This window comes from Neoarius graeffei, chromosome 28, assembly GCF_027579695.1.
Source record: "Neoarius graeffei isolate fNeoGra1 chromosome 28, fNeoGra1.pri, whole genome shotgun sequence".
Lineage (NCBI taxonomy): Eukaryota > Metazoa > Chordata > Actinopteri > Siluriformes > Ariidae > Neoarius > Neoarius graeffei.
Window position 1 is genome coordinate 5,529,889 of NC_083596.1, and position 26,707 is coordinate 5,556,595.

The 26,707-nt window shown below is 43.4% G+C and overlaps 1 protein-coding gene across 5 annotated transcripts in view; it reads right to left on the minus strand.

Annotated features, from left to right (window-relative positions):
* The window catches only part of pappaa (pregnancy-associated plasma protein A, pappalysin 1a), a 151,892-nt gene that overhangs the window by 72,826 nt on the left and 52,359 nt on the right, over positions 1–26,707 (minus strand). For all 5 annotated transcript variants that reach the window (XR_009651874.1, XM_060912841.1, XM_060912840.1 and 2 more), the window contains exons 9-11: positions 17,195–17,323; positions 16,946–17,037; positions 7,467–7,663 (exon numbers count right to left, since the gene is read on the minus strand). Coding sequence is in view for 4 of the 5 variants with exons in the window: in XM_060912841.1 (XP_060768824.1) it covers positions 7,467–7,663; positions 16,946–17,037; positions 17,195–17,323 (418 nt within the window). In the remaining variant the exon portion in view is untranslated. The remainder of the gene's footprint in view (positions 1–7,466; positions 7,664–16,945; positions 17,038–17,194; positions 17,324–26,707) is intronic.

Genomic DNA, 26,707 nt, shown 5'->3' on the forward strand with positions numbered 1-26,707 from the left:
CCATGCCACACGCACTAATGCAACCCAATACCATCAGAAATGCAGGCTTCTGAACTGAGCGCTGATAACAACTTGGGTCGTCCTTCTCCTCTTTAGTCCGAATGACACAGCGTCCCTGATTTCCATAAAGAACTTCACATTTTGATTCGTCTGACCAGAGAACAGTTTTCCACTTTGGAACAGTCCATTTTAAATGAGCCTTGGCCCAGAGAAGACGCCTGCGCTTCTGGATCATGTTTAGATACGGCTTCTTCTTTGAACTATAGAGTTTTAGCTGGCAACGGCGGATGGCACGGTGAATTGTGTTCACAGATAATGTTCTCTGGAAATATTCCTGAGCCCATTTTGTGATTTCCAATACAGAAGCATGCCTGTATGTGATGCAGTGCCGTCTAAGGGCCCGAAGATCACGGGCACCCAGTATGGTTTTCCGGCCTTGACCCTTACGCACAGAGATTCTTCCAGATTCTCTGAATCTTTTGATGATATTATGCACTGTAGATGATGATATGTTCAAACTCTTTGCAATTTTACACTGTCGAACTCCTTTCTGATATTGCTCCACTATTTGTCGGCGCAGAATTAGGGGGATTGGTGATCCTCTTCCCATCTTTACTTCTGAGAGCCGCTGCCACTCCAAGATGCTCTTTTTATACCCAGTCATGTTAATGACCTATTGCCAATTGACCTAATGAGTTGCAATTTGGTCCTCCAGCTGTTCCTTTTTTGTACCTTTAACTTTTCCAGCCTCTTATTGCCCCCGTCCCAACTTTTTTGAGATGTGTTGCTGTCATGAAATTTCAAATGAGCCGATATTTGGCATGAAATTTCAAAATGTCTCACTTTCGACATTTGATATGTTGTCTATGTTCTATTGTGAATACAATATCAGTTTTTGAGATTTGTAAATTATTGCATTTCATTTTTATTTACAATTTGTACTTTGTCCCAACTTTTTTGGAATCGGGGTTGTAGTTGTCTAACATTAATAGATTGTATTTCAAATTAATGAACTCAAAACATTCTGCATTTACCTTGAGAGTGAGGGTGCATCTTACAATGACGAAAATCAAGAAGAGAGATTAACAATACGAGCTCAAGGATAGAGGTGAAGCTTTCAGGGATGAATGAACTGTCAATCATTCCAGCTTCATATATCGATTTGTTGTTTTTATTGGAGGAAAAAAGAAAGCTGCTCTTTTTGCATATTTTTGAGTGATACCTCATGCCAGCTTTCTCGAATGTTAAAATTGTGTCAAGGTTGTCAAGTCTGAGTTGGCGAAAAGGAAACGAGATTGATGTCTAAAATGGGCTAACTCTGCCATAACTCGTGGCTTCTCCTCATCTGACAAGCCAAAGCCGCGGCTGCCTCACATGCCACTGTGGGTGCACGAGCAAAATGTGCGGTCTGCCGATGGCTTCCCAAGAGCGTTCCATAAGCGAACCACCTCCACTTAACATAAATGGCATTCTCCCTCGGCCCTTCCAGAGCTGCTGGCCACGCTCCCCCAAAACCTGAAGTGTTAACAGCCAAGCGTGTAAATGGAGGTTGTGTTTTAGAGCCTGGGCTCTTATGGGAAAACCAGATGCTCCTTTTAATGATAATTGAAACAAGAGAAGACTTTGTGGTATGGCAAAGTCACCATTGTACTTTTCTCAGTTACTGAGTGTTCCTGCTATGATGTAGAGTTTTAGCTTTCGCTGCACATGAAGATGAAGGAAGCGGAGTGTCATCTCCAGCTGTAAAAGGAAACCTGCTGCGAGTTACGATTCTGGATGTGGGGACAAGCATGAATGCTGAACATTGCTTAAATTGCTCAACACTCTGCTCAGACAACTGTGCACATTTATCCACAAATGACCAGTGTTTCTGCCAGTTTTCATTCCAACCAAGCATTAGTTGTGTTTAATACTGTAGTTGGCCAAGATTAACTGTGGCTCCTGACTGGTTGGAACAAAAACCTATGGACCCTTTTGCAGATAAGATTGGGCACAGGATTTTAACCTGGTTAACTAGTTAGCTGATTCATCATCTCACCAAATTTCAACACGGGTAACGAGTTCGCACTTTGATTATCAGCATCAGTCTTTGTTTCATCACTTGAAGTAAACGTCGCTTATGGTATTTAAACCCGAGCCTCGTCATCGTCTCTCGACTCCAATGATTTCTGTTCATGCAAACATCCGTGAGGAAATAATTACCGATTAGTTCATTCATGTTCTATTTGCAAAATTTCTTTCTATTAATGTCTTTATTAGGTCATTGAAACATTTTGAACATTTTATCCCAACATCTGTACAGAGTATCATCTGTTCCAGAGAATGGAAATCAGGCTTGTAGTACTCAAGTCCGACTCGTGCCCTAATTTTAAGGTCTCATGACTTGACTTGGACTTGAGCACTGATGACTCGGACTCGTGCATTAACTACATTCGGACTCGTAAACTGGAGACGAGGACTCGGATTTTTTCTTTATTTTTTGTAACATGCCGTAATAATTTGGCATAAGATATTTATATCTACATTAATTTTTATACTATTTTTGTGCAAGAGAATCCATGTTCACCTGTTCATACGTCATGTTCAGGAACAAGCTAACGTTAATGGCGCTAAAATGCCTGGAGAGACGCGCCTAGGATTGTCCGCTTTGCTTATACAGACTTCTCGTGCAGTGGGAAAAAACGCACTGCTGTGTGTTCCATACGTAGAAGAACTATCGAGGAGACGACGGGGACGACCTCGAACTTCAATCGTCATTTGGTAAGACTCCACCCAGAGAAAGAAGTGACACACTATGCTCATTGCTATGTTGATAGTGGGCGGGGCTTGCCGAGCGATGAACTAGCTAGTGTTAACCCTCTCTCATGTTATTTGCCCTGTTGATAGTGGGCGGGGCTTGCTGAGCGATGAACAAGCTTTTAATCTGTAGCCTGTTAACTAAAACGGGACAGTCGAGCAGGAACGTTAGTCCAACACAGTAGCAGAGACGCTTTCACATAAAGGCAGCAACAGCCATCGTCAAATGGTGCGGTTGGAGTCTTGTTCTCGGACTCGACTCGGATCAATCGTGGACTCGACTCAGACTCAACTTCAAATTTTCTTTAATGACTTGGACTTGAACACTGGGGACTCGAGACTGGACTCAGACTCGAGGTTGAGTGACTCGACTACAACACTGGTGGAAATCTGCCAACAAGGTTTTCAACATCTTTACCCAGAGGGCATTTGTTAAACTGGCTTTTTAACCAATATGACTTTTGCACACAGACAGCAAGGCAAGGTTTTATACATACAGCATATCCACACCTCTGAACCACAACAAGCACTCTCTCAAATTTGCTTTAACTACCTCTGAACACATGCACTTTCTCTTTAAGTGTCCAGACCATGTAAAATACCTCAGCCAGTCTATTAGCTTCAGCAAAGCAATCACACAGGCAGCCTTTGAAACACTTCAGCGAACTGCTGCACAAACACGAGACGGTCCAGAGCCACCAGAAACAGAGGGCTGGCAAAACCGCTATCCCACACACACTCACACAACCTCGAGAGCATGGCTGAAAACAATTATCGTCAAGTGACTTTGCAATGCAATGAGCTATTACTAATGTGACCTTTTATCAAGTCGGCCATGCAAAAAAGCTCCGTGCGCATGTGGCTGCATGGAGAGCCGTGCTCTTAGGCCTGTCGTTATTGTGCTGCATGGCCTCCTGAGAATACAAAGTATTGCGTCAGTGCCCAGTGTGTTGTAGGGGCTCTGGGGAGATAACCTATTGAAACCCTAGCGCTCTACTATGCTAACACGTGCTTGTTGTTAACCTGAGCGCAGAACGAAATGCTGTCAAAATCCCCTCCAGGCCAACCTCAGCTAAAAGCAGCATCCCTGTGGTACAGCTCTGTGAACAGGATGTTCTGCTCAAGCACTGCTTAGGAAGGACTATGTGTCCTACTGCAGCTCAGCCATGTTTGGGATGTGGGGCTACCTTAATTAACCTTACGCTGTATGCACTGGTGAGCATAAGAAGAGCGAACGAGAGTGATAAATCATTTTGATTATTTTGTGTCACTGGTAATTTTAGTGTGTAATTACATGAGCAGTGTGATGTAAAAATATCATTAACGCTATCTAATGCAATCTTAGCTGCTGCGCTTTGGCATGGCGACGCCTGGAAAACCTGGAAATTGATTACAAGCAACCAGTCATGGATAACAAATATCATATAGCTTTCATAGAAAACAGGGATTCTCTCAATTTAATAACAATCACTGATGTAAAATACATTTCTCCTTGATGTCTGCCATGAAGGCTTGTTCAGAGTGATTTATTTTGCAAAAAAGTCCAAATACGTATTTGGATTGACACTGCTATGCCTTACCATCGCCCACTGTCATCTTACCTTCAAGCATCAAGCCTAATTCCAGATCCTGGTTGGAATTTGAACGGATGTAATCAATAGCTAAGAAATATGGCCTTTGGAATTTCGGTCATAAATCACTGGTCCTGCTTATGCAATTAATTAATTAATTAATTAGGCTAGTGGTGACTGTAATCAGGACAGATACATTTGGTTTCCCAGAAGTTCCCCATTTGGTCAGATCCTGGTCAGGGTCATGGTGGATCCTGGGAACACTGGGGCGTGAGGTAGGAACACACCCTGGATGGCAAGGCTGTCTATCACAGGGCACGACGCACACCCTTAGAGTAGTCAGTCCACCACAATTGGTATGTTTCTGGGAGGTAGGAGGAAATCGGAGCGCCCAAAAGAATCCCACAGCAACATAAGGAAATCATGTGAAATTCCACACATACAGAAACCCAAGCTCAGGTTCGAAATGAGAACCCTGGAGCTCTCAGCAAGCAATGTCACATACCTCAGCAGTGCTCCAGAATCCAGGGTTTGATTATGAGCTCGGGTTACTATGCAAAGCTCTCCCTGTATCCATGTGGGTTTCCAGAGAGCTCCCTGGTTTGCTTCCACCTCCTAAAACACCCTGACCTGGTTAGAATGACCTGGCTATTCTAACTTACACTTGGATGCAAATGAATGCGTGGGACTCTCTGCCATGGACATGCATCCACAGTCTATTCCTGCCTTGCACTCAGAATTACCTGAATAGGTCCTGGATCCACTGCCAGCTTGAGCAGGATAAAATGGTTATTGAACACACTTTCTACAGAGCTTTCACTTCTGAAACAGGTGAAGAAAAACTGGAACAACTTGAACAAAAAAGGAGCTCAATTTCATCATGATGCTGTAAAACTGATGAAATCAGGCATGAAAAAAAAGGGGCAGCTACATTAACCAGCGGACGGGATATCAGCCTTGGCGCTGGACAATGCTGGATTTGGCCAAAGCTCCAGCAGTCCTGCTGTTCTTCATGGTGGCTGTCTGTATATTTTTATACCCAAGTACACGACTCGCTCACCACATGGCCTGGGAATTGAACCAGCCGAGCAGGCTTCTCCAACTCACAAGCAGCGGCCGTACAGATTTTTCTGGAAGTGTTCTGCATGAACATGCTGCCACATGCTGTTTTCTTGACCATGCTCCAGCCCAGATGCACTCCCCCAAATGCTGACATACTGCAAATTCGAAATTGGGATAAGTTGAGGATCAATTTCACTTCGAGGCACAGGTCAAAACAACAAGTGTGTAAAAGTCAGTAAAGTGCTGGTGGGTTGCTGTAGATGAGCCAGGCCAAGAACATTTCTGCCTGGCCCACACAGATAGAAAATACAGAGCAGCAAAGACATCCTGTTCTTCCTACGTATGAGATACGCACACAGGCTGAGGGTGGGGGTTTTAACTAGTGGGTGGGTGGGTGTTCTCACATATGGCTCTCACAACGATGAAAATCTGCTTGTTTGACCTAAAAGGCTGTGTGTTCTTCATGGTCGATAGCAGTAGTGGCTGCAGGCCTGTTGGCATCTTTGACAGAGACACAGTCCCTTCCCGCCTCACACCATCTTCCACGGGTTCCTTTCAAGCATCCGGACTGATCCCTATCAACTAACTTCATTCCCCATGGGGGGGAACTGGCCCAACACAACCTTTGAAGCAGCAGATCCTGCACAGAATCTTCTGATTGCAGGGATGCAACAAATGAAGGAAGACCACAACAAAATGACAAGCGTTCATTGCAGTGTAGAGAAGACGGTGCAGGCACCTTGATCATCAACAGACCCAGATAAAGCAAGGCAAGACAGGGATGTGTTTACTGTTTACAGTTACTTCTAAAGAGATAGATCTCATGCACCATCTGTTTGATGACTGGATGGGATGATGGTGATGAGATATCCCAAAGATATGCCATTCCAAAGCTGAGTATGGCTAGCTCATGTACAAGGCACTCAGAAGTAGATATGGAACTTTGTAGGGATGATCCAAGATATCTATTTCTCATCAACCACAAGCGTCTGGGTTTGGTTTGGTTTGACTGATGAGATTTTCCTTATAAAAAATTTATGTGATTGATTAAGTCTGAAGGATGCAAGAAAAGAGAGAAATCCCAAGACTACTAGGACATGACATACACACTTGGTTTAAAGGAAGAACTGAGGTAGAATTATCTGCACTAAATTTTCGCCGTACCATAAACCACAAAGGACAGAAGACCATGCATGAAACAGCTGGTGAAAAAAAAAAAAGAGAGAGAACAGAAGCAGGAGTGGGGTTTTTCAGAAACACTCGAAACGGCAAATTCTCTCAATTCATCCGTTGAGTGCTTACGGGGCTGACGTCTTCCACATGCACTGTATCATTAGGCTTCAAATGGCCTCGTCCTCCTCCTTTCTGTGCGACTTTGATCTTCTCCAGCTAAAGTGACCCAGTCTGACCTTTGCTGTAACAGGGCCAGGTCACTGTGCACAAGGGCCACTTGACACAGAGGTAGGGGTGTGTAATTTTGAAAGACAGGTTTAGGGTGTTCTGGACACTGGCGATGTTATCTTCAGGCTTACAAGCAGGAATGAAAATGCATCTTCATTCCAAGCACAGGTTTCACTTAAAGAATGTCTGTTACAGCAATGCCAATGTCTGTCTGCGTGCACTGACAAAGGACTGTGTATGCCGTGTCTGCCAAGATCACATTTAACAGCAAGAAAAGGGTTTGCATAAAAAGTTATTTGATACTATGGGGTTTAAATGGAGTGACTACAATTGTGACAATATCCATCCAAAGGAAGGGCAATAAATCCAAAACAAATGCTAAGAAAAACACCTAGCAACACTGGGCACCACAAAATGTAAACTTTTCCTTTATATACACCTTCCAGTCTTGGCAGAAAAATAAAGATTTTTGGTACTGAGAGTACATGATCTTTTTTGTGTTTCTCTGACATACAGGACACTTTGTAAATAAATAAGTAAACACCTCCATATGTTTTATCTTTCAATGGAAAAAATGGCCCGAACTACCGTATAGAACATCAATGTCACATGTATCAATGATGAAACAGGTTCTACCTTGGTGATCGCAGGGTATCCCGATGCCACCTCGGCTGGGCAGTAGAGCCTTTCCTCATGGGACGTCTCCACCATGGTGGCCCACTGATCCAGGAAACCACTCGGGGTGTACAGACCACAGTCCCTTACACCTGTCTCCCGTTCAAAGTCCTCACAAACTCCATCGCCGTCGTAGTAGTAGCATATGCTGGGTTCATCTGTGAGAGACAGAATGGCATGTCAAGATTGCATGTTATCATTTATTGTGTCCAAAAGAGCTACACTGGTGTAAAGTGGGACAGAAAATCTAGTTAAGGTTCCATGTGTGTTGATTAACTTTCAGCAGCTCTTTCTTCAGCAACAGCACATTCACAGCAACTTGTAGCAACCACGTGGCCCGAAATTCTCCGCTATTTTTTCCTGCTTCACCGTGACCCAATTCAAGATACTACATCATGCATCACGTGGTGGGCTTTCCCTGTTCGTGCAAGGCATTGTGGGATACAAATTTGAAACAGGAGAGAACAATGGCAGACGTGAGCGTGCGAATGAAACGTAAAAGAGCGACCACAGTAACGGAAAGAAAGAGAGAAGAAAAGACGTTATGTTATATGCGAAGGAAAGGAAACGCAGGACCAAACTAATAAATATCGGCGCTCAGCGAGCACCTCGGTGTGATCAGCTGTTCGTTTAGCGACAGAATGATGGAACTGTCAGTGCACGCTCAAAGGTAAACCTGTAGATGGCAGTAATGAAACACTGTGGATGCCAACTGCCGTAAAACCCAAAAGATGATGACGACAATTCAGGTAAGCCTGCGCATGCGCACACGGACTTCCTCTGTCTGCTTGACTGCGCGATATCATGCACATTATTTGCTCAGGAAGCCCCTCAAATTAAATAACTTCCCAGCCACAGAATGGCCTGATATTTTTAAGATATTACAAAAATAAACATGTATCACAACGACCAAATTTCAGAGGAAACTAAATTTCACCGATTTTATGAAATCAAAAGGCCGTCCACTTTTAAAGTCTTTGCTCAAGGGCCCAAAAAGGATGCCACTGAATTAGCTAGGTATAAATGCTTTACTTGCTCATCGAAGGTTTTTTGTTGCTGTTTGGTTGTTGTTGGGTTTTTTTATACAGCGATGTCTAAACGTTCTGTAAGTAAGGGGGGGACTTCCTCAAACTTCATCTCATCTCATCATCTCTAGCCGCTTTATCCTGTTCTACAGGGTCGCAGGCAAGCTGGAGCCTATCCCAGCTGACTACGGGCGAAAGGCGGGGTACACCCTGGACAAGTCGCCAGGTCATCACAGGGCTGACACATCGACACAGACAACCATTCACACTCACATTCACACCTACGCTCAATTTAGAGTCACCAGTTAACCTAACCTGCACGTCTTTGGACTGTGGGGGAAACCGGAGCACCCGGAGGAAACCCACGCGGACACGGGGAGAACATGCAAACTCCACACAGAAAGGCCCTCGCCGGCCACGGGGCTCGAACCCGGACCTTCTTGCTGTGAGGCGACAGCGCTAACCACTACACCACCGTGCCGCCCGCTTCCTCAAACTTAAATGATGCTAACTTTGTGACTGCTAAGTTTTCTGTCTCCGTGCTCTAGCAGGAGGAAAGTCTGTAACAAGTCTGAACCCAGCGACACGGAGGGAAAAATGCAGCAAGGACGCATCTCTGCCAAAGATTAGCAGTAGGTGCTTTTTAAGAAAAACAAAGCTTTTCTGGTGTCATCCCTTTCTTTTTTTTCCTTTCCTCTCCTCTCTCCAGGAGAATGGGAGGAAGAAGAGAGCGCAAACATACGTGTCCTCGCTGCCAGGTCAGAGCAGATTGGTTTTGGATGACTAAAAATGAGATGAATTTTGCAAAGAAAGGCGCATCCTGCTGTGGCGTCCAAGGTGGAGAAAAAGGATTCGTAAGAGTAATGGGATATGATGAATTTGTCAGATTAGGGGTCTACTGAATTATCATATTTATTTTTTTAAGGAGGTAGGGGGAGGAGGCGGGATGTACAGATAGATAGATAGAGAGAGAGATGTCTTTTCCAGACACCGGAGTCTCCTTTATTCTCGGTTATCTTCCTGCTTCCTTATACATCTCTTGCTTTACCGTTTTTTATTCCTCTGTTCCAGTTTCTCCACCACTCACATCCATATTCTCTCCATCCTCTCCCGCTCAATCAATCTTTCTCCACCACGTCCTCCCTCCGCTGCATCCTTCTCATCTCACACTCCCTCCTTCTTCTTCGCCCTGCTCTTTCTATCCCTCTCTTTCTTTCTCCCCCCTCCGCTTCCCAGAGTTAGGGGTTCCAGTAAGGGGGACAGAGAAGTGCCGTGCCAAGTTGGCCTCTACGCAAATTCCAATGCTCCCCTCAGCCTAGCTCTGCCGATGTTGAAACGTGGGGCTGCCGAAGGGGGCACACAAACACACACACACACACACACACACACTGCTTACTGCAGTTAGGAAGAAAACACACACATGGTGTCAGAAGTTAAATATGCCTTGCTAGCTACATGATTCACCTTCTTCTTTTAGTGTCCATGCTAATCTGGTACAAATTTAGCTTTGTGTTAGCTAGCTTGGTTTAAATTTCACAGTAAATGCATGTCTACAGGCTTTACTACAAAATACAGTATAGCTAGCTAGCGTGATACTTCTGCTAACTACAGCTGAGGTTATGCTAATGTTAGCTAAACTAGCAAAGGTGCCACGAAGCTATCTTTGCGATATCCTTAGTGCAGGCTAGTTTAGCAAATTCTGTATTATTTTGTGTTTTATGCTAAACACAAGGCTAGGCATGGCAAGAGACTTTATTTTCTCTAGTTTGCTACCCTGATATATATCTACCACCTACTTTTAAAGTAGTTAGCTCTGCTAACTAGTAAGTTGTCTAGGTATAGAGGTTTTCGACCCACGTGACCATTGCCATGTCAACAAGTAGCCGGCGCCATTTTGACGGTCACGAATATGGCGACTACCGGTAGTGATACACTGTTGATCATGACGAAGTCTCATTGTCGAGTATTTTATCCGGCCTAGATGACGCGAGTAAGAAGCGATATCACCAGAAAATCAATGATGCTGGTGTACGTGATCCGTACACGTTACCAGGCTATCTTTTTCTGGCTTTGCAGCGCTGCAGCGCAGGTGATCTTCCTGACCTGCAGTCAGGCGTGTGGGAAATACCAGGGAAAAAACGTAAAAGAAAAAGGAGCGAGATGCAGAAAACACCTTCACTATCCAGCGACGTAGGGCATTTACAGGGCGAGCAGAGGGAGAGGTATTTGCAAAAATTGAGGTTAGCAGGCTTAGAGAACGACGTTTACCTGCTTCCACCAGGATTGTTCACTGACGTACGGAAGTACACCAAGCCCTCGTCTTTACCTGACTTCGGCCCACATGATCTGTATACCTATGTCGTTAAAAACCAGGCTGGGTAACATGCCTACATCAGCGGGTCGTCCCTGGAGCCGGTGGTCGCCATCTTATTACAGCTAAGGTTTGTTCACATTTTCATTTACTTTCGGTCCTCAGGATAAACAAAATGTTATTAAATGTCATTGAAATAACTTCTTAGTCTGTTGAGACATGGCCCGTTATAAATTTGCTGTTACCAGGCAATGACCAAGAACTGTATTATTAGGGTCGGTGTAGTTGTAGCAGTGCACTAGCAGCTAGCTGTTAGCACTAGCTAATGTCAACAACATAGCTGGTATGTTACTGTAGCAATGTTTAAGTTCAGTCATTTGGATGACTGTTAAAACCTTTCAGTCTCAAGTTTTTCCTTTACTGGATTTACTAGTTTACCGAGCTAGCGCGCTCGCTCCCAGCCTGCCCGAGCTAGCGCGCTCGCTCCCAGCCTGCCCGAGCTAGCGCGCTCGCTCCCAGCCTGCCCGAGCTAGCGCGCTCGCTCCCAGCCTGCCCGAGCTAGCGCGCTCGCTCCCAGCCTGCCCGAGCTAGCGCGCTAGCTCAGTAAACTAGTAAATACAGTAAAGGAAAAACTTGAGACTGAAAGGTTTTAACAGTCATCCAAATGACTGAACGTAAACATTGCTACAGTAACATACTAGCTACTGTTGTTGACATTAGCTAGCTTGACCTTCAAAATGGCGGACACCGGAGCGTCACGTCACCTGTGACGTCACGTCGAAATCCTCTATAGTCCCTGTCCACAACAGGAGTCTATGTGTTTGGTTTTAATTACAATAAAATGATTTATTGTAAGATTAGCTTGTTAGCATACATTGCAAGAGGATTCATTTACAGTAGTTTGGTGAGGAACTGAAAGCTTAATAGAACATGTATGAACTCTAGTGTTAGCGTTAGCTAAGCTACCTAGTTGTCTATTCATACTGAATGCTAATTTTGCAATGAGATGGAAGAATTCTCTTGGGGTTAAGCTAGCTAGTTTAGATAATGCTGGCAAAATTGGTTTTACCCACTTGCTAGTAGACATAGTTTTATTTGTGAACTACAGGATAGCTAGCGTGACATATCTGATCGCTAATTAGATTAGATTAGATAGAACTTTATTGATCCCTTCGGGAGGGTTCCCTCAGGGAAATTAAGATTCCAGCAGCATCATTACAGGATAAACAGAGAATAGAAAATAGAGAAAAAACTTCTAGATAAATTAAATTATGTACATATACAAATATAAAAAGAATAAGATATGGGGAAGACCGGAAGGGGGGAAGAAAGGGAACAAAAAAAGGGGGGGGGGGTGCAGAAGAGATATTGCACTTCATATTGCACATTGTCCGGTATTGCTTTTTGTCAGGCTAGGCTACTGCTCCTTCCCGTCCTCTGTCCTCCTGTTACCCCTCCTCCCCCCCAGAGAGGAGTTGTACAGTCTGATGGCGTGAGGGACAAAGGAGTTTTTAAGTCTGTTCGTCCTGCACTTGGGACGGAGCATTCTGTCACTGAACAGGCTCCTCTGGTTGCTGATGACGGTGTGCAGAGGGTGACTGGCATCGTCCATGATGTTCAATAGTTTGTCCATAGTCCTCTTCTCTGCCACCGTCACCAGAGCGTCCAGCTTCATGCCGACCACAGAGCCGGCCCGCCTAATCAGTTTGTCCAGCCTGGATGTGTCCTTCTTGGATGTGCTGCCCCCCCAGCACACCACGGTGTAAAACAGGACACTGGCGACCACAGACTGATAGAACATCCACAGGAGTTTCCTGCAGATATTAAAGGGCCGCAGCCTCCTAAGGAAGTATAGCCTGCTCTGTACCTTCCTGTACAAGTGATTGGTGTTGCAAGTCCAGTCTAGCTTGCTGTCCAGCCACAGCCCGAGGTACTTGTAGGAATCCACAGCCTCCACCTCCACTCCCTCAATCAGAACTGGTCGTGACCTTGGTCTGGACCTCCCAAAGTCAATGACCAGCTCCTTGGTCTTCGAGGTGTTGAGCTGCAGATGGGTCCTGTTGCACCACACAGCAAAGTCCCTCACCAGGCTCCTCTACTCCTCCTCTCTGTCATCACTGATACATCCAACGATGGCTGCGTCATCGGCGAACTTCTGAATGTGACACAGCTCCGAGTTGTAGCAGAAGTCCGCAGTGTACAGGGTGAAGAGAAGAGGGGCCAGCACCATGCCCTGGGGTGCTCCAGTACTGCTAATCACAGTGTCAGACGTAATGTCCTTCAGCCTGATGTACTGCGGCCTGTCGGTGAGGTAGCTGGAGATCCAGGTGACCAGGCAGGGGTCCACTCGCATCTTGTTCAGCTAATGTAATAAGAATGATAGCTAAACAATGTTTTAGGCTAAATACATTGATGCTGGACCGAAGAAGTGAAAATAAATCCTAGTGGTGTTGTCATTCGATCAACCTTTAGTGTTAGATCATCAATTTTAACTTAAAATATTGCAACTAAAGTCCAGTCAGACGGATAGACACAGAGTCAGGAACACGCAGACAGGCAGACAGACGGGCAGATGATCTATCCAGTTTCCATGTAAAATCTACAAACAATTCAAGCCGCTACACAGATGTGAGTTCTTCCACTGAAAGTATGCAGACAGAGGAAAATAACAGGTACCGTGATAGCTCTATGAGAACGGATCAAGAGAACTACCACATGATCTAAATAAAGATGGCATCTGGCCGGTGACAGAAGGTCAGGAGCACTTTAGAGATTTGCCAGTGTTTCTAGCATGCATGTTTATTGGAATCAGAATCCCTGAGGCAAACACCTCAGACTCTACCGATGCCCATGATCACGTGTAACGTGACTCCTCACATGTGCTGTTTTGACGAACCATGTTCGTTTCACGTTCACAAGCGAGCTGCACACGACTTCCATATGTGCAGCACTGCAGACTTGATGTGACACAAATTTCCTCAGGCCAAAACCAAAGAGGAGCGGAAAAGCCTCCTTTATGCATAAAGCAAAGCTGCAGACAAGGTGCCAAAGCATCCGTTCTGAATTTGTTGGCCTACTCTTTTGAATAAAATGTCTTCCAGACGTGATGGGGATGTCGCATTGCTTGAGAATTCTTGAAGGAAAGTAGCATAAAGTATGTGTAGGGACATGGACAAGTCTGAAGGCATATTTACAAAGCGGATTATTTAACCATTTCACGTAATGCATGATTGCAATCAGGTTCCGAGGTGTAACACAACATTCATGCTAGCAAGTGACACATCACTAACAATTTTTTTTTTTTTTGTAGCTTGTCTTTTGTGGCTGTGTAGCAACTGCTATTTTTGGCTCTTGTAGCTTTGGCCTTGTCCAGAATTATTTTGAAAACCATAGTAGCTATATACGGTACACACAGTACAGTAGCTTCAAAAGATAACTAGATGTACACAAATACAGTGCAAAATTCAGTGTGAAAATTGGTTGATTTAAAGGTTACATGCTAGGCTTTGTACTAGCTTGTTCTGTTGGCAGAATAAGGGCAAGCATAAGGAGCTGAGCGACTTTGACGAGGGCCAAATTGTGATGGCTAGATGCCTGGGTCTGAGCATCTCCAAAATGGCACATGTAGTGGTTAGTACCTACCAATAGTGGTCCAAGGAAGGACAACCGGTGAACTGGCAACAGGGTCATGGGCGTCGAAGGCTCACTGATTCGCATGGGGCACAAAGGCTAGCCCGTATGATCCAATCCCACAGAAGAGCTACTGTAGCACAAACTGCTGAAAAGTTAATGCTGACACGTTTCTGTTTTAGCCAGCATTATGGCCCTTGTCAAAGTCACTCAGATCCTTACGCATGCCCATTTTTCCTACTTCCAAGACATCAGCTTCAAGAACTGACTGTTCTCTTGCTGCTTAATATCCCACCCCTTGACAGGTGCCATTGTAAGGGCCTCTGCATGCTCTTGCGACAAGGCTTTCGCAGATAGCTTTTCGCAGACAGTTGTAATTTATCGTTGAGCGGGGAGTAATAGGCGTGCGCGATGTTATTCACCGCCACAACGCAAGGGGGCGCGAAGTCGCGAAATCGCTAGGAGTAGTTGGTGGGTGTGGTTAGTGGAGTGTTTATCCTCCAGTTTCTTATAATGACTAGAACTGGAGTCGTATAGATGTACGTACTTCTTCACTTCCTCGATCAACCGCTCTTCGTGCTACTCCATCTTCGCTCGTGTTTTTAAAAATGGCGGTAGTGAAACCAAACCAAACCGGGAAAGTAGGGAAGCGGAAGTGCGTGTACAGCGGATGTAGAGTGGACCAATCAGAGCCCTTGTGTCTGCGACGCTGTCTGCGAGGCTTCTGCAGTGGTCACAATTTTTGGGAGGTGCGCGCAGAGCGTCTGCGAAGGGAGGGGGCTACGCAGACGCCATCTGCGACGCCATCTGCGAGGACTGCGTTGTCAGCATAAATTGGCCTTAATGAGATCATCAATGTTATTCTATCCATATTCACTGGATATGAGCAATCATGTGCTCTGACTGGATACTCTACTACTAGGCTATCAGTTCATATACCGTGAGTAGAGAAAAACAAAATGATGGAGCGTGTTGCTGAACCAACCAAGGATGAAATAAAAACTCTACTCGAAAAAAAAATTAAGTATTTAAAAGAAACAGAGATGGCTAAAAGTGCGTGTGTGTGTGTATATAATCCCCAATATCGCCTGTTCCGCACTCCAGCCCAACCCCCCAAAAAAGGCAGCAAAATATGGAATAAAAGTATTTAATGGTAAAAAAAAATGTATCTTTTATTTTACAGGAATTATTTTAAGAGCATTTTTCACAAACTGCTCCTGTCATTTCGCCGGTTTGTTTACATTCTAAGCAAAAATGATTTTGTGTGACGTTTTGTATACAGTTTTTATTTAGCGAATTTGCAAAAAATAAAAATAATAAATGCTCCGTTTCTCAAAATCCAGTCAATGTGGACAGAATAAAACAGTTATTCCACTCAATCTCATCATACATGGATGACAGATAACTCAGTGCTACGCGCCTCATCGGCCATCAGCTCATGTACGACTCGATTTCGTAGAATAACTTAAAGTGCCATTCCACCATTGGATGTATTCTTTGGCGTAAAATACAATATATTTTGACAACATATATAAATGGTATCACTAGATAGAGAAATCTTTTAGCTTCAAAATGATATATCAAACATAATTTTTTGACACACGACAAGTATATTAATTTTGCGACCAAAGTCACCTACCCTTTTAATTTCCGTGCGTGATGTCATCGGCAGGTTCCCCTTCTTGTGTACCACGTGACGTGTGACGTGGCACATATTATCAGCAATGGCGGATAGAATGCGATAAAAATAATACCAATAAATCTAGCTAATACCAATAAATCTAGCTAACTGAAAGATTAACTCAAAATTTTTCGCAATTTTTTTGGCCCCCATATACGAGGAGAAATGACTCTCTCACTTTGGGGGTTTCCTGGTCTAAAAATAGACCGACACGTGGTACACAAGAAGGGGAACCTGCCGATGACATCACGTTTCACTACCGCGCGGAAATTAAAAGGGTAGGTGACTTTGGTCGCAAAATTAATATACTTGTCATTGTCAAAAAATTATGTTTGATATATCATTTCGAAGCTAAAAGATTTCTCTGTCTAGTCATGTTGTCATAAAATATATTGTATTTTATGCCAAAGAATACATCCAATGGTGGAATGGCACTTTAATTATTCACTTCACCTGGTCATAATGTTAAGGCTGATCAGTATCTGCTCGATCATGTATCCCAAATGGGGCAGCGACAGTCTCCTCCTCATGAGTAGCTCAAATATCTAAATGTTGAACGCAATGACGCCACAGCGATTATTCTTTCCTACCGATCAGATGGATGCTCGCCAACTGTGGTTTGTCAAATAGCTCACGGATATAGAAGTTAGTGCTCTCCTGTAAGTGTGTTGATCTGCTCTGTGAGGTTGCAAAAACAGCATTTCAAGAACTTTCCTTACTAGTCCTCATCCTCTGGATTAGTAAAGTGATCTACTGGGACTTAAGACAGATTTCCGTTGCTTTGTGCACTCACCTACACAGTTGAAGAATGGCTCTTTCCTACATTGACCTGAGCAGCCATCCCCATTTATGGTGTTCTTGTCATCGCACTGCTCTCCTTGGGACCTGGGGGCCAAAAGAGAATAGGAATGAATACAAAGCAGCATGCATGTGATCATCATCATCATCATCATCATCATCATCATCATCATCATCATCATCAAGGTTTGGATGATGGCAATGATTTGTCATTTGAAACTGAAGATGTGTCACATAAACACACCTCTGGATGATCCCATCTCCGCAGTATGACGCTCCAAGACGGTGGAATAAAGGAGGAGACGGTTCACTCTCTCTCCATCTGGAGACTGTCTGAACCTCGTAGGTGTACATCACGCCATGCACCACATCCCTAAACACCAAAGAGCCAGAGGAAGGTTGAATCCATACTAATAGAGTCAAGGGTGCGCACTCCAAAGCAAGCACAAAGTATTGGTAACTTTCATGAACCAAAGGACGTATTATTAGGACGTAGTAGCTAAAAACAACAACAACAACAAAAAATGTTGATTTAAACTACACCACTACTAAAGTTTAACATGTCTCAAGCACTCTTAATAAATATTTTTCAACACAACACTTATTTCTTGGCTGTGTTTCTGGTTGGCTTAAGTGCCTTCTTATCCTCCTTAAACATTCATGACCCCAAAATCCCATTACGGGCCCGAAGTAAACAAGCCTGTAATTCACTAATCCTAGGTCAGTTTTGTTGTAAACCATCATAATTTGATTCCACTTTTGTAAGACATCACTCAAGGGTTCCAACCAGGCATTGCAATTAGCGTGCATATGGATTTCGACTTCAGGCCTCTCGGAACTCATCTGCATTCGGTTATGCTTGCTGATACGAAATGCAAGCTGTAGAGGGAGTGAATGGAATCGATCCAAGAGCTGCACTTAAAACAGATCTCGGGCTCTGTAGACTTAAATGACTGAAAGACTGAAATGAGGCAATGACATCCTCCTTTGGACTCAGTCACCTTCTTCAGCCAGAGGAATCGGAGTTCACCCGGCCAATGAGCGTATTACTCCTCTACATTCGGGAAGATATTGTCAGTGCATTACAAGCCCGAGTATCTATTCTACTGCTATCAATGCCTTACGCTGATGTCTAGATGTCTAGACGTGTACTTTGTGAGAGATTAAACTGCCTACACAGAGTTGCCAGACTTTTTTTTTTTGGGTAGGTATAACTATGAAATATAGAAATTGTTCACTTTTGTGTGGTTGTCAAGTAATCTATTACAAATCCTCTGATTTAGTTTGATTTACATTTACTTTTCAGCTGCGCATATTAACCCAAAATACAAAACTTTATGCAAAAGATGAAACATCTGGAACATTTTTACTGCAAAATCCAACTATTTGAATGAATAATGTGAATAATAAAGGAGTTTATTAAGCAATAAAATAACTGACGGTCTCTATTACCTATTTCAACATGTCGTTTAGGGGAAGAAGGGAAGAAAAAAAAAGAGATTTTAGTTGCCAAAGGCTAAGAACGAGCACATTGATTAAATCAGCTATGCCAGGGGTTGTTAACTGGCAGATCTCTTTGGATGCAGATCCAGCTGATCAAACCAAGTGCTAAATAAATACTGGCAGAACTGATCAATGGTTGAAAATCCGGCCATGGTTCATCAACTCCAGGTTTCTAAACTTCCATCAGATGCATTTATGTAAATTATTTTAATTATTTCGGTTAAGGTAGCTCAGTTGTAGTCACAGATTTTCATAAATTGTATTTCCATTTAGTCTCTTTGGGCTGATTAGTGAAGAGATTATTCAAAAAGTTTAAAAAGATTTCTGATGATGAAAATGGAATTTTTACAAGGCGAGTAGACAGGGAAATTCAAATCAGATGTCTCGTCTGTTCAGAGAGCATGGTGCGAGTCAAAAGTGGCAAAGTGAAGTGGCGCTACAAAACAAAACATCAAGCTGTTTTATTTCTCAACGTAATCACTAATGGTTAATTATTATACATACATGATACTTTTTTGATGGAATAAAAACGTGTTCTATTCCTTTCCAGCGAGTTTGATTCATTTGGTTCGATAGCATGCAATATTGTTAGCATATCGCTTATCCTATGTGTATTACGTCACTCTAGCTAATGGAGAATGAACGTTGAATATGGTTTACTATATTGCATGGTTGTCAAGACAACATGACGTCACACATCAGAGACGTAAAACTTCCGCGCTAGCGAGCGACGGGGACAGTGTAAATAAACATGGCTACCAGGGTTGCTTCATTTACCCTTTGGTGACTGACCCCTTGAAAATCGTTCCTCCAGGAACGATGACGTTTCAGTTGTCAAGACAACGGAAAAACTAAAACTAAAGTTACAACGTTTATCAACAAAACAAGTTACAACAAAATCTTTCTGTTTTGTATTTTAGTTTTTCCGTTGTCTTGACAACTGAAATGTCATCGTTCCTGGAGGAACGATTTTCAAGGGGTCAGTCACCAAAGGGTTAAATACGGAAGATTTTGAGAGAATTTTGAAAGAGAAAGATGTGTTGAACACCTGAAAGGAATATGTATTTATAATAATAATAATATTTATATTAATAATAATAATAATTATTATTATTATATTGGCTGGCTTTTTTTCATGGTATATCAGATATATTTGTTGAGTTCAATAACACGTTAGCTGAAAGCAAGACTGCCTTTCAGATGTTTCAAGTGTAGGTCAGAAAAAGAATTTTCCCCGACACCCAATTATTTTTGTTTAGTGGACCGAAAGCTACGGAGTTCGAATCACAGACTTCCAAATTTATTAGGTTTTTTTTTAAATAGAACAATTAATGAATTTAGAGCCACATGGCCCTAAATTCTCCGCTGTTTCTTCCTGCTTCACCATGACGCAATACAACATCATGCATCACGTGGTGGGCTTTCCCTGACTACAGTAACGGAAAGAAAGCGAGAAGAAAAGACGTTATGTTATATACGAAAGAAGGAAACGCAGGACCAAACTAATAAATATCGGCGCTCAGCGAGCACCTCGGTGTGATCAGCTGTTCGTTTAGCGACAGAATGATGGAACTGTCAGTGCATGCTCAAAGGGAAACCTGTAGATGGCAGTAATGCAACACTGGATGCCAGCTGCCGTAAAACCCAAAAGAAGAAGATAAACCTGCGCATGCGCACACGGACTTCCTCTGTCTGCTTGACTGCGCCAAGCGAGCGATTTCATGCACATTATTTGCTTTAATCCCTTCAAATTAAATAACTTCCCAGCCACAGAATGGCCTGATATTTTGTGAGATGTTACAGAAATAAACATATATCACAATCACCACATTTCAGAGCGAACTAAATTTCACCGATTTTATGAAATCGAAAGGCCGTCTCGCTTGAATGAAACATATCCGATATACCACTCAACGCCAGCGAATATTATTTAATTATTAAATTAAAACCGTTCGGTCAAGGAGTTTCACGGTACGTAACTAGACCTTCATAAAGTTTTGTTGAATACCCATTAGCAGTAGATTTATTTCTGTAATTGGATGACAAAAATAAACAACGCTCTAGCATATATGAAGCTGTTATGAATTTAGTCTCGTCACTTCTGAATCTTATAGATTATGACTCGGCACATACAGTATGTTTGAAATCAGATGCATGATATATAAGTGACGTATCTGAGCAGCACAGCTACGGAGGGTTCTCCCTGTGCTGCTCTCTGCTCCTGTGCCACATTGAAACTGATACTATGCTGGGAACTGAACAAAGTGGGCAAGTGTTTTTGATGTTGGTGCGAGTAAGCACGTCTCTTTCAGTGTTCCACTGCATTCACTCAGACACAAACAAATAGCTGGCGTGCAGTCACGGCCCAGGCTTCCACAAAACAGTAACTCAATACACACCACGTGGGCCAAAAAACAAGACACGCACCAGGAAAGAAAACATCCAGGCCACATAGCTGAACATCAGTTGTTTGCGTGTGTTTCAATCGTCTGAGAGACTGGACTTGCAAACAAGTGAAAGGAAAGCTACAGGTAAACAATCCTGAAGGCCAGAGAGAGAGAGAGAGAGAGAGAGAGAGAGAGAGAGATGTGGCAAGAAGAAATATTGACAGAGGCACATGCTGGGATTGAATAGCGGGTCATATACAGACCATCAAGTAGTATTAATTTCTGAACAGATCCTCCTACACACACACACAAATACACACATGCCAACCACCCACAAAGCTACACACAGACAGAAGGCTTCTCCAACATCAACTCTGTAGTCCTGCAGTCCACACATCTATAAAACAACACGTTAAGGTGGCCGCACACACACACACACACACACACACACACACACACACACACACACACACACACCAGCTTGTAATAAAAGAATGAATGAGAGAAGGGAAGGGGGAAGAAAAAAAAAACATACAAAGGCCTCATTATTTGCATTTGTGTTGGCCGGCTTTCCCAGAGGGAACACAATCCGTTCTCTCTCTGCTGATTAACAAAAACGACGCGGCCAAATTAGCGGAGCACTCGGGCTCAGCGGCTGCTGTTGCAAACACGGGAGGTTCAGGCGAGGCCAAGATTTTCACGCTGCCGTCAGCACCGTTATAAGGTGCCTGCTCTAATGGGCAGGGAAGCAGTAACTTTTAATAAGAGGCTAAACAAATCATTCAAATTAGCACTTAAGATGAATGGCAAGGGCTGGAGTTTTATGCGGCTGTTTGCGTTTGTGTTCGAGCCAAGTAAGCGTGAGGCTGAGGAGAGAAACTCACTAACGCACACACCAGTGAAAGTCCCATAAAATCAAATCAGAATGCACAGAAAATAAGAATTCATAAGATATTGCGAGCTACGCACACATTTGGTCTCATTGACATAATTATTACTGTAGTTAATTAATACTGAACCTAACCCTAACCTCAGTAATGAAAAGGAAACTTTTTGGCTTTTTTTTTTCTTTCAATTTAACACAACAGCAATTTCCTTGTGAGGACCATCCAAATGTCCCCACAAGGTCAAAATTGTCAGATTTTGCTATCCTGGGCATATTTGGTCCTCAGTAGTATATAAAAACATGCACGCGCACACACAAAATGATCAAACATATAAGCACACACCATTCCTCGGGCATAATTAACATAACACAGCTTAAAAAGGCTATTGAGAAGGCCATGAAAAATTTATTACTTTCACCATTCATTCATTCATTCATTCATTCATTCATGTTTTGTATTTATTTAATCCCATCAAAAATTTACAGTGTGAGGCTGCCACTTAACCATCCCATTACTTTTTTATATATATATATATATATATAGTATATCAATAATTTTGACTATTATAATGGTCAACTTTACATTATAATATGATGCAAAAAGGCAATAATTAATTAATTAATTAATTAATTAATTAATTGCCTTTATTGTCATTGTAAATGTATACAATGAAATTAAAATTGCCACTCTATCATGCAAACATCGAAACACAGGACAGTGAAGACAAATCATAATAGAATAAATAATAATAGAAAATTAAAGCCGCAAGCGGCCTCGACGGGCCCTCGCGCCAGCGGCCAAGGGGGGCGGGGGCATGCGTCCCCGCGAATTACCTTCCACAGCTTCTTCGGCAAGAGACATTACTCCCGCAATGGCGACAAAGCACAGAATTGGACACATGGCAACGATAGGGTCTCGCACTGTACGGTGCTCGGGCCCTAATAATAATAGCGCCCCAATAAGGGTCTTGTAAAGAGTTTGCTTGCCAAGTTTGACAAATCAGAAGCCGCAATATCATTTCTGCCATAACCAGCACCCCCAGGGGCGAAAGTGCACAAAATTTGGCGTACATGTCAGGTGAGCTATGAAGAGTTTGCGTATGAAGTTTGATGACAATTGAGTAAATAGAAGATGAGATATAGATTTTTGAAGAATAAAATTTTTGGTTTTTCCCATGTCAGTAGGTGGCGCTATGCTGTACATGAGCGATTATGAGTTGGAAAAATAAGTGTCTACAACAGCAACGCACTATCACAAGGTAGTGGTGTGAAGGAAAAGCATTATGGAATAATTTACCAAAAACCCGTTTTGGAGCAATTGCGTCGGCCAAAAACAGCGCCCCCCATGGACGAAAATTCCCAAAATGTGGTATACATGACATGGGAGGTAGTAAGAGGGTGGCCGTGAAGTTTGACCAAATTTGAGGAAAGATTGGAATTTTTGCCCAAAAATAGCGCCCCCAGTGGCGAAATATCACAGAAATTGGGTCACATGTCAGAAGCCCAATGAGTGATCTGCGTGTGAAGTATGAGCAGTTTTGAGCAAGTAGAAGATTTGTTATGAATTTTTAAGCATGTAAAATGTTGCATTGAAAAGTGATTGACGTATAACTTCTGAATGGTTTATGCTACGTGAAACCTATTTAGTAACTTTTGTCAGCCATGTCTGTAGATGATGTGTATCAATTTTGGTGACATTCCTATGAACGGTCTAGGAGGAGTTGCGCCGTCTTCGTGGCCATGCATTTCGCACAAAAGTGAAATTACCTAACTTCCTGTTGGGCGTGGCAAATGCATTGGCATTACATTTTTGTCCGGCCTAGTGAGCTACATATGCGTACCAAATGGCATGCCACTACTACAAACTACATGGCAACCAGGCACCTTAATGCGGGAGGCCAAAATCACAACGAGTTAGGGGGCGCTATAGAGGCCCTGAGGCCCGCCTGGATCTGGGCTTCTGGTTCTCAGTAGCGGTGGCAGTCTAAGAAAAAGGAGCCAAATTTCGTGCGTTGTCGACCATGGCAAGCGCCCCAATAAGGGTCTTGTAAAGAGTTTGCTTGGCAAGTTTGACAAATCGGAAGCTGCAATATCATTTTTGCCATAACCAGCACCCCCAGGGGCGAAAGTGCACAAAATTTGGCGTAGACGTCAGGTGAGCTATGAAGAGTTTGCGTATGAAGTTTGATGACAATTGAGTAAATAGAAGATGAGATATAGATTTTTGAAGAATAAATTTTTTGGTTTTTCCCATGTCAGTAGGTGGCGCTATGCTGTACATGAGCGATTATGAGTTGGAAAAATAAGTGCTTACAACAGCAATGTACTATCACAAGGTAGTGGTGTGAAGGAAAAGCATTATGGAATTATTTACCAAAAACCTGTTTTGGAGCAATTGCGTCGGCCAAAAACAGCGCCCCCCATGGACGAAAATTTCCAAAACGTGGTATACATGACATGGGAGGTAGCAAGAGGGTGGCCGTCAAGTTTGACCAAATTTGAGGAAAGATTGGAATTTTTGCCCAAAAATAGCGCCCCCAGTGGCGAAATATCACAGAAATTGGGTAACATGTCAGAAGCCCAATCAGTGATTTGCGTGTGAAGTATGAGCAGTTTTGAGCAATCAGAAGATTTGTTATGAATTTTTAAGCATGTAAAATTTTGCATCGAAAATTGATTGACGTATAACTTCTGAACGGTTTATGCTACGTGAAACGTATTTAGTAACTTTTGTCAGCCATGTCTGTAGATGATGTGTATCAATTTTGGTGACATTCCTATGAACGGTCTAGGAGGAGTTGCGCCGTCTTCGTGGCAATGCATTTCGCACAAAAGTGAAATTACCTCACTTCCTGTTGGGCGTGGCTAATGCATTGGCATTACATTTTTGTCCGGCTTAGTGAGATACATATGCGTACCAAATGGCATGCCACTACTACAAACCACATGGCACCCAGGCACCGTAATGCGGGAGGCCAAAATCACAACGACTTAGGGGGCGCTATAGAGGCCCGGAGCCCCGGCCAAGTTTGGGCTTCTGGTTCTGAGTAGCGGTGGCAATTCTCGGAACTGGTGCCAAATTTCGTGCGTTTTCGCCCATGGCAAGCGCCCCGAAAATGGCCCAACAGCGGAGAAAAATAAAGAAGAAGAAGAAGACGGAAGAAGAAGAAGAAGAAGAAGAAGAAGACGGAAGAAGAATAATAATAGTGAACTCTTACAAGAACAATAGGGCCTTCGCCCATAGGGCTCGGGCCCTAATAATAGAATCTACTTGGGGGCGGCACGGTGGTGTAGTGGTTAGTGCTGTCGCCTCACAGCAAGAAGGTCCGGGTTCGAGCCCCGTGGCCGGCGAGGGCCTTTCTGTGCGTAGTTTGCATGTTCTCCCCGTGTCCGCGTGGGTTTCCTCCGGGTGCTCCGGTTTCCCCCACAGTCCAAAGACATGCAGGTTAGGTTAACTGGTGACTCTAAATTGAGCGTAGGTGTGAATGTGAGTGTGAATGGTTGTCTGTGTCTATGTGTCAGCCCTGTGATGACCTGGCGACTTGTCCAGGGTGTACCCCGCCTTTCGCCCGTAGTCAGCTGGGATAGGATCCAGCTCGCCTGCGACCCTGTAGAACAGGATAAAGCGGCTACAGATAATGAGATGAGATGAATGAGAATCTACTTGTAACTCAACTGAACAGGGGACGAGGTGAGAGCCTGTCGCAACAGCGACAGAATCAGGACAAAGAACGCTCTAAACTGAGTATGAACAGATATTTCTCTACCCTCGCCAAAACTCAGTTTTGCTGCCCCACTTGATGTGAATACACACAGACGTGGCTTTGCTGCAGTGTGTCTTGGGTTCCTCGTGCAAAACGAATAGATGATCCAAAGCAAAAGCATGTGTGTGTATACGCATTCACAGCATGTCCTTACAAAGAAAGGCATAAAATCCAAGTAGAAAAAGTAGTTTTCTATAAACTGATGCACTCATAGAAAAAATGGTGGGATCTAGAACCCTATATTTGTCTTTCTTCTTGAACCCTTCATTACAGGCATTTAGCAGACACTCCATTCATCCAGGGCGACATACAGCATACCCAGATGAACAGATATGGGGAGCAGTTAGGGGTTCAATGCCTTGCTCAAGGGCACTTCAGCCATCCTGCCGGTCCAGGGAATCGAACCTGCAACCTTTTAGTCCCAAAGCTGCTTCTCTAACTATTAGGCCAGGGTTTCCCCTCCAAGTTCCTCTAAAGAACCCTATGATGAAGGGTTTCCATGTGGAAACCCTTAGCAAGCTAAAACCATTCACCAATCCAAGAACCCTTGAGAAACCCATTTTCAAGAGTGTAAAACAATGGTTTCTATGTCCTACTGTGAAGACAATGGATGAGGGTTCGGATTCTTGCTCAAGGCTGCTTCAATGGTTCTTTGAGCTCATAGGAAAAAAAAATGTTAAATTTAGTACCATAAGTTTCTCAATTCTTATAGGTACTACAAAGAACCCTGGAACAGAGGGCTTCCCAGCCACAAATACAATCATTTTAGCAAATGATAATCATTAGTCTTAAAAAAAAGATAACTAGCCAAACCCTGTTTTTCCTAAAAGTGTAGAAAAATGGTCCCCCTCTTCCATTGTGATGAATATGTGAAGTTAATTGATGAGGTTTCTGGGCCTTGCTCAAGGTTCCAACAGTGACTATGGCAGCTGAAGAGAGTGGAGAAAATCATCGGGACTTCACTTCCTCCGATACAGGCTATTGCAGAAAAACGCTACCTGACCAGGGCTCGCAACATCAGCAGAGACACCTCCCACCCCCACCATGGACTGTTCTCGCTACTGGTTTCTGGAAAGAGGCTATGCAGCCTCCGGAGTAGAACAGCCAGGTTCTACAACAGCTTTTTCCCACATGCCATAAGACTGTTGAACCGAATTAATCCCCCCCCCCCCCCCCCCCCAGCAATATACTTTATATTCAGGCATTACACTTTATAT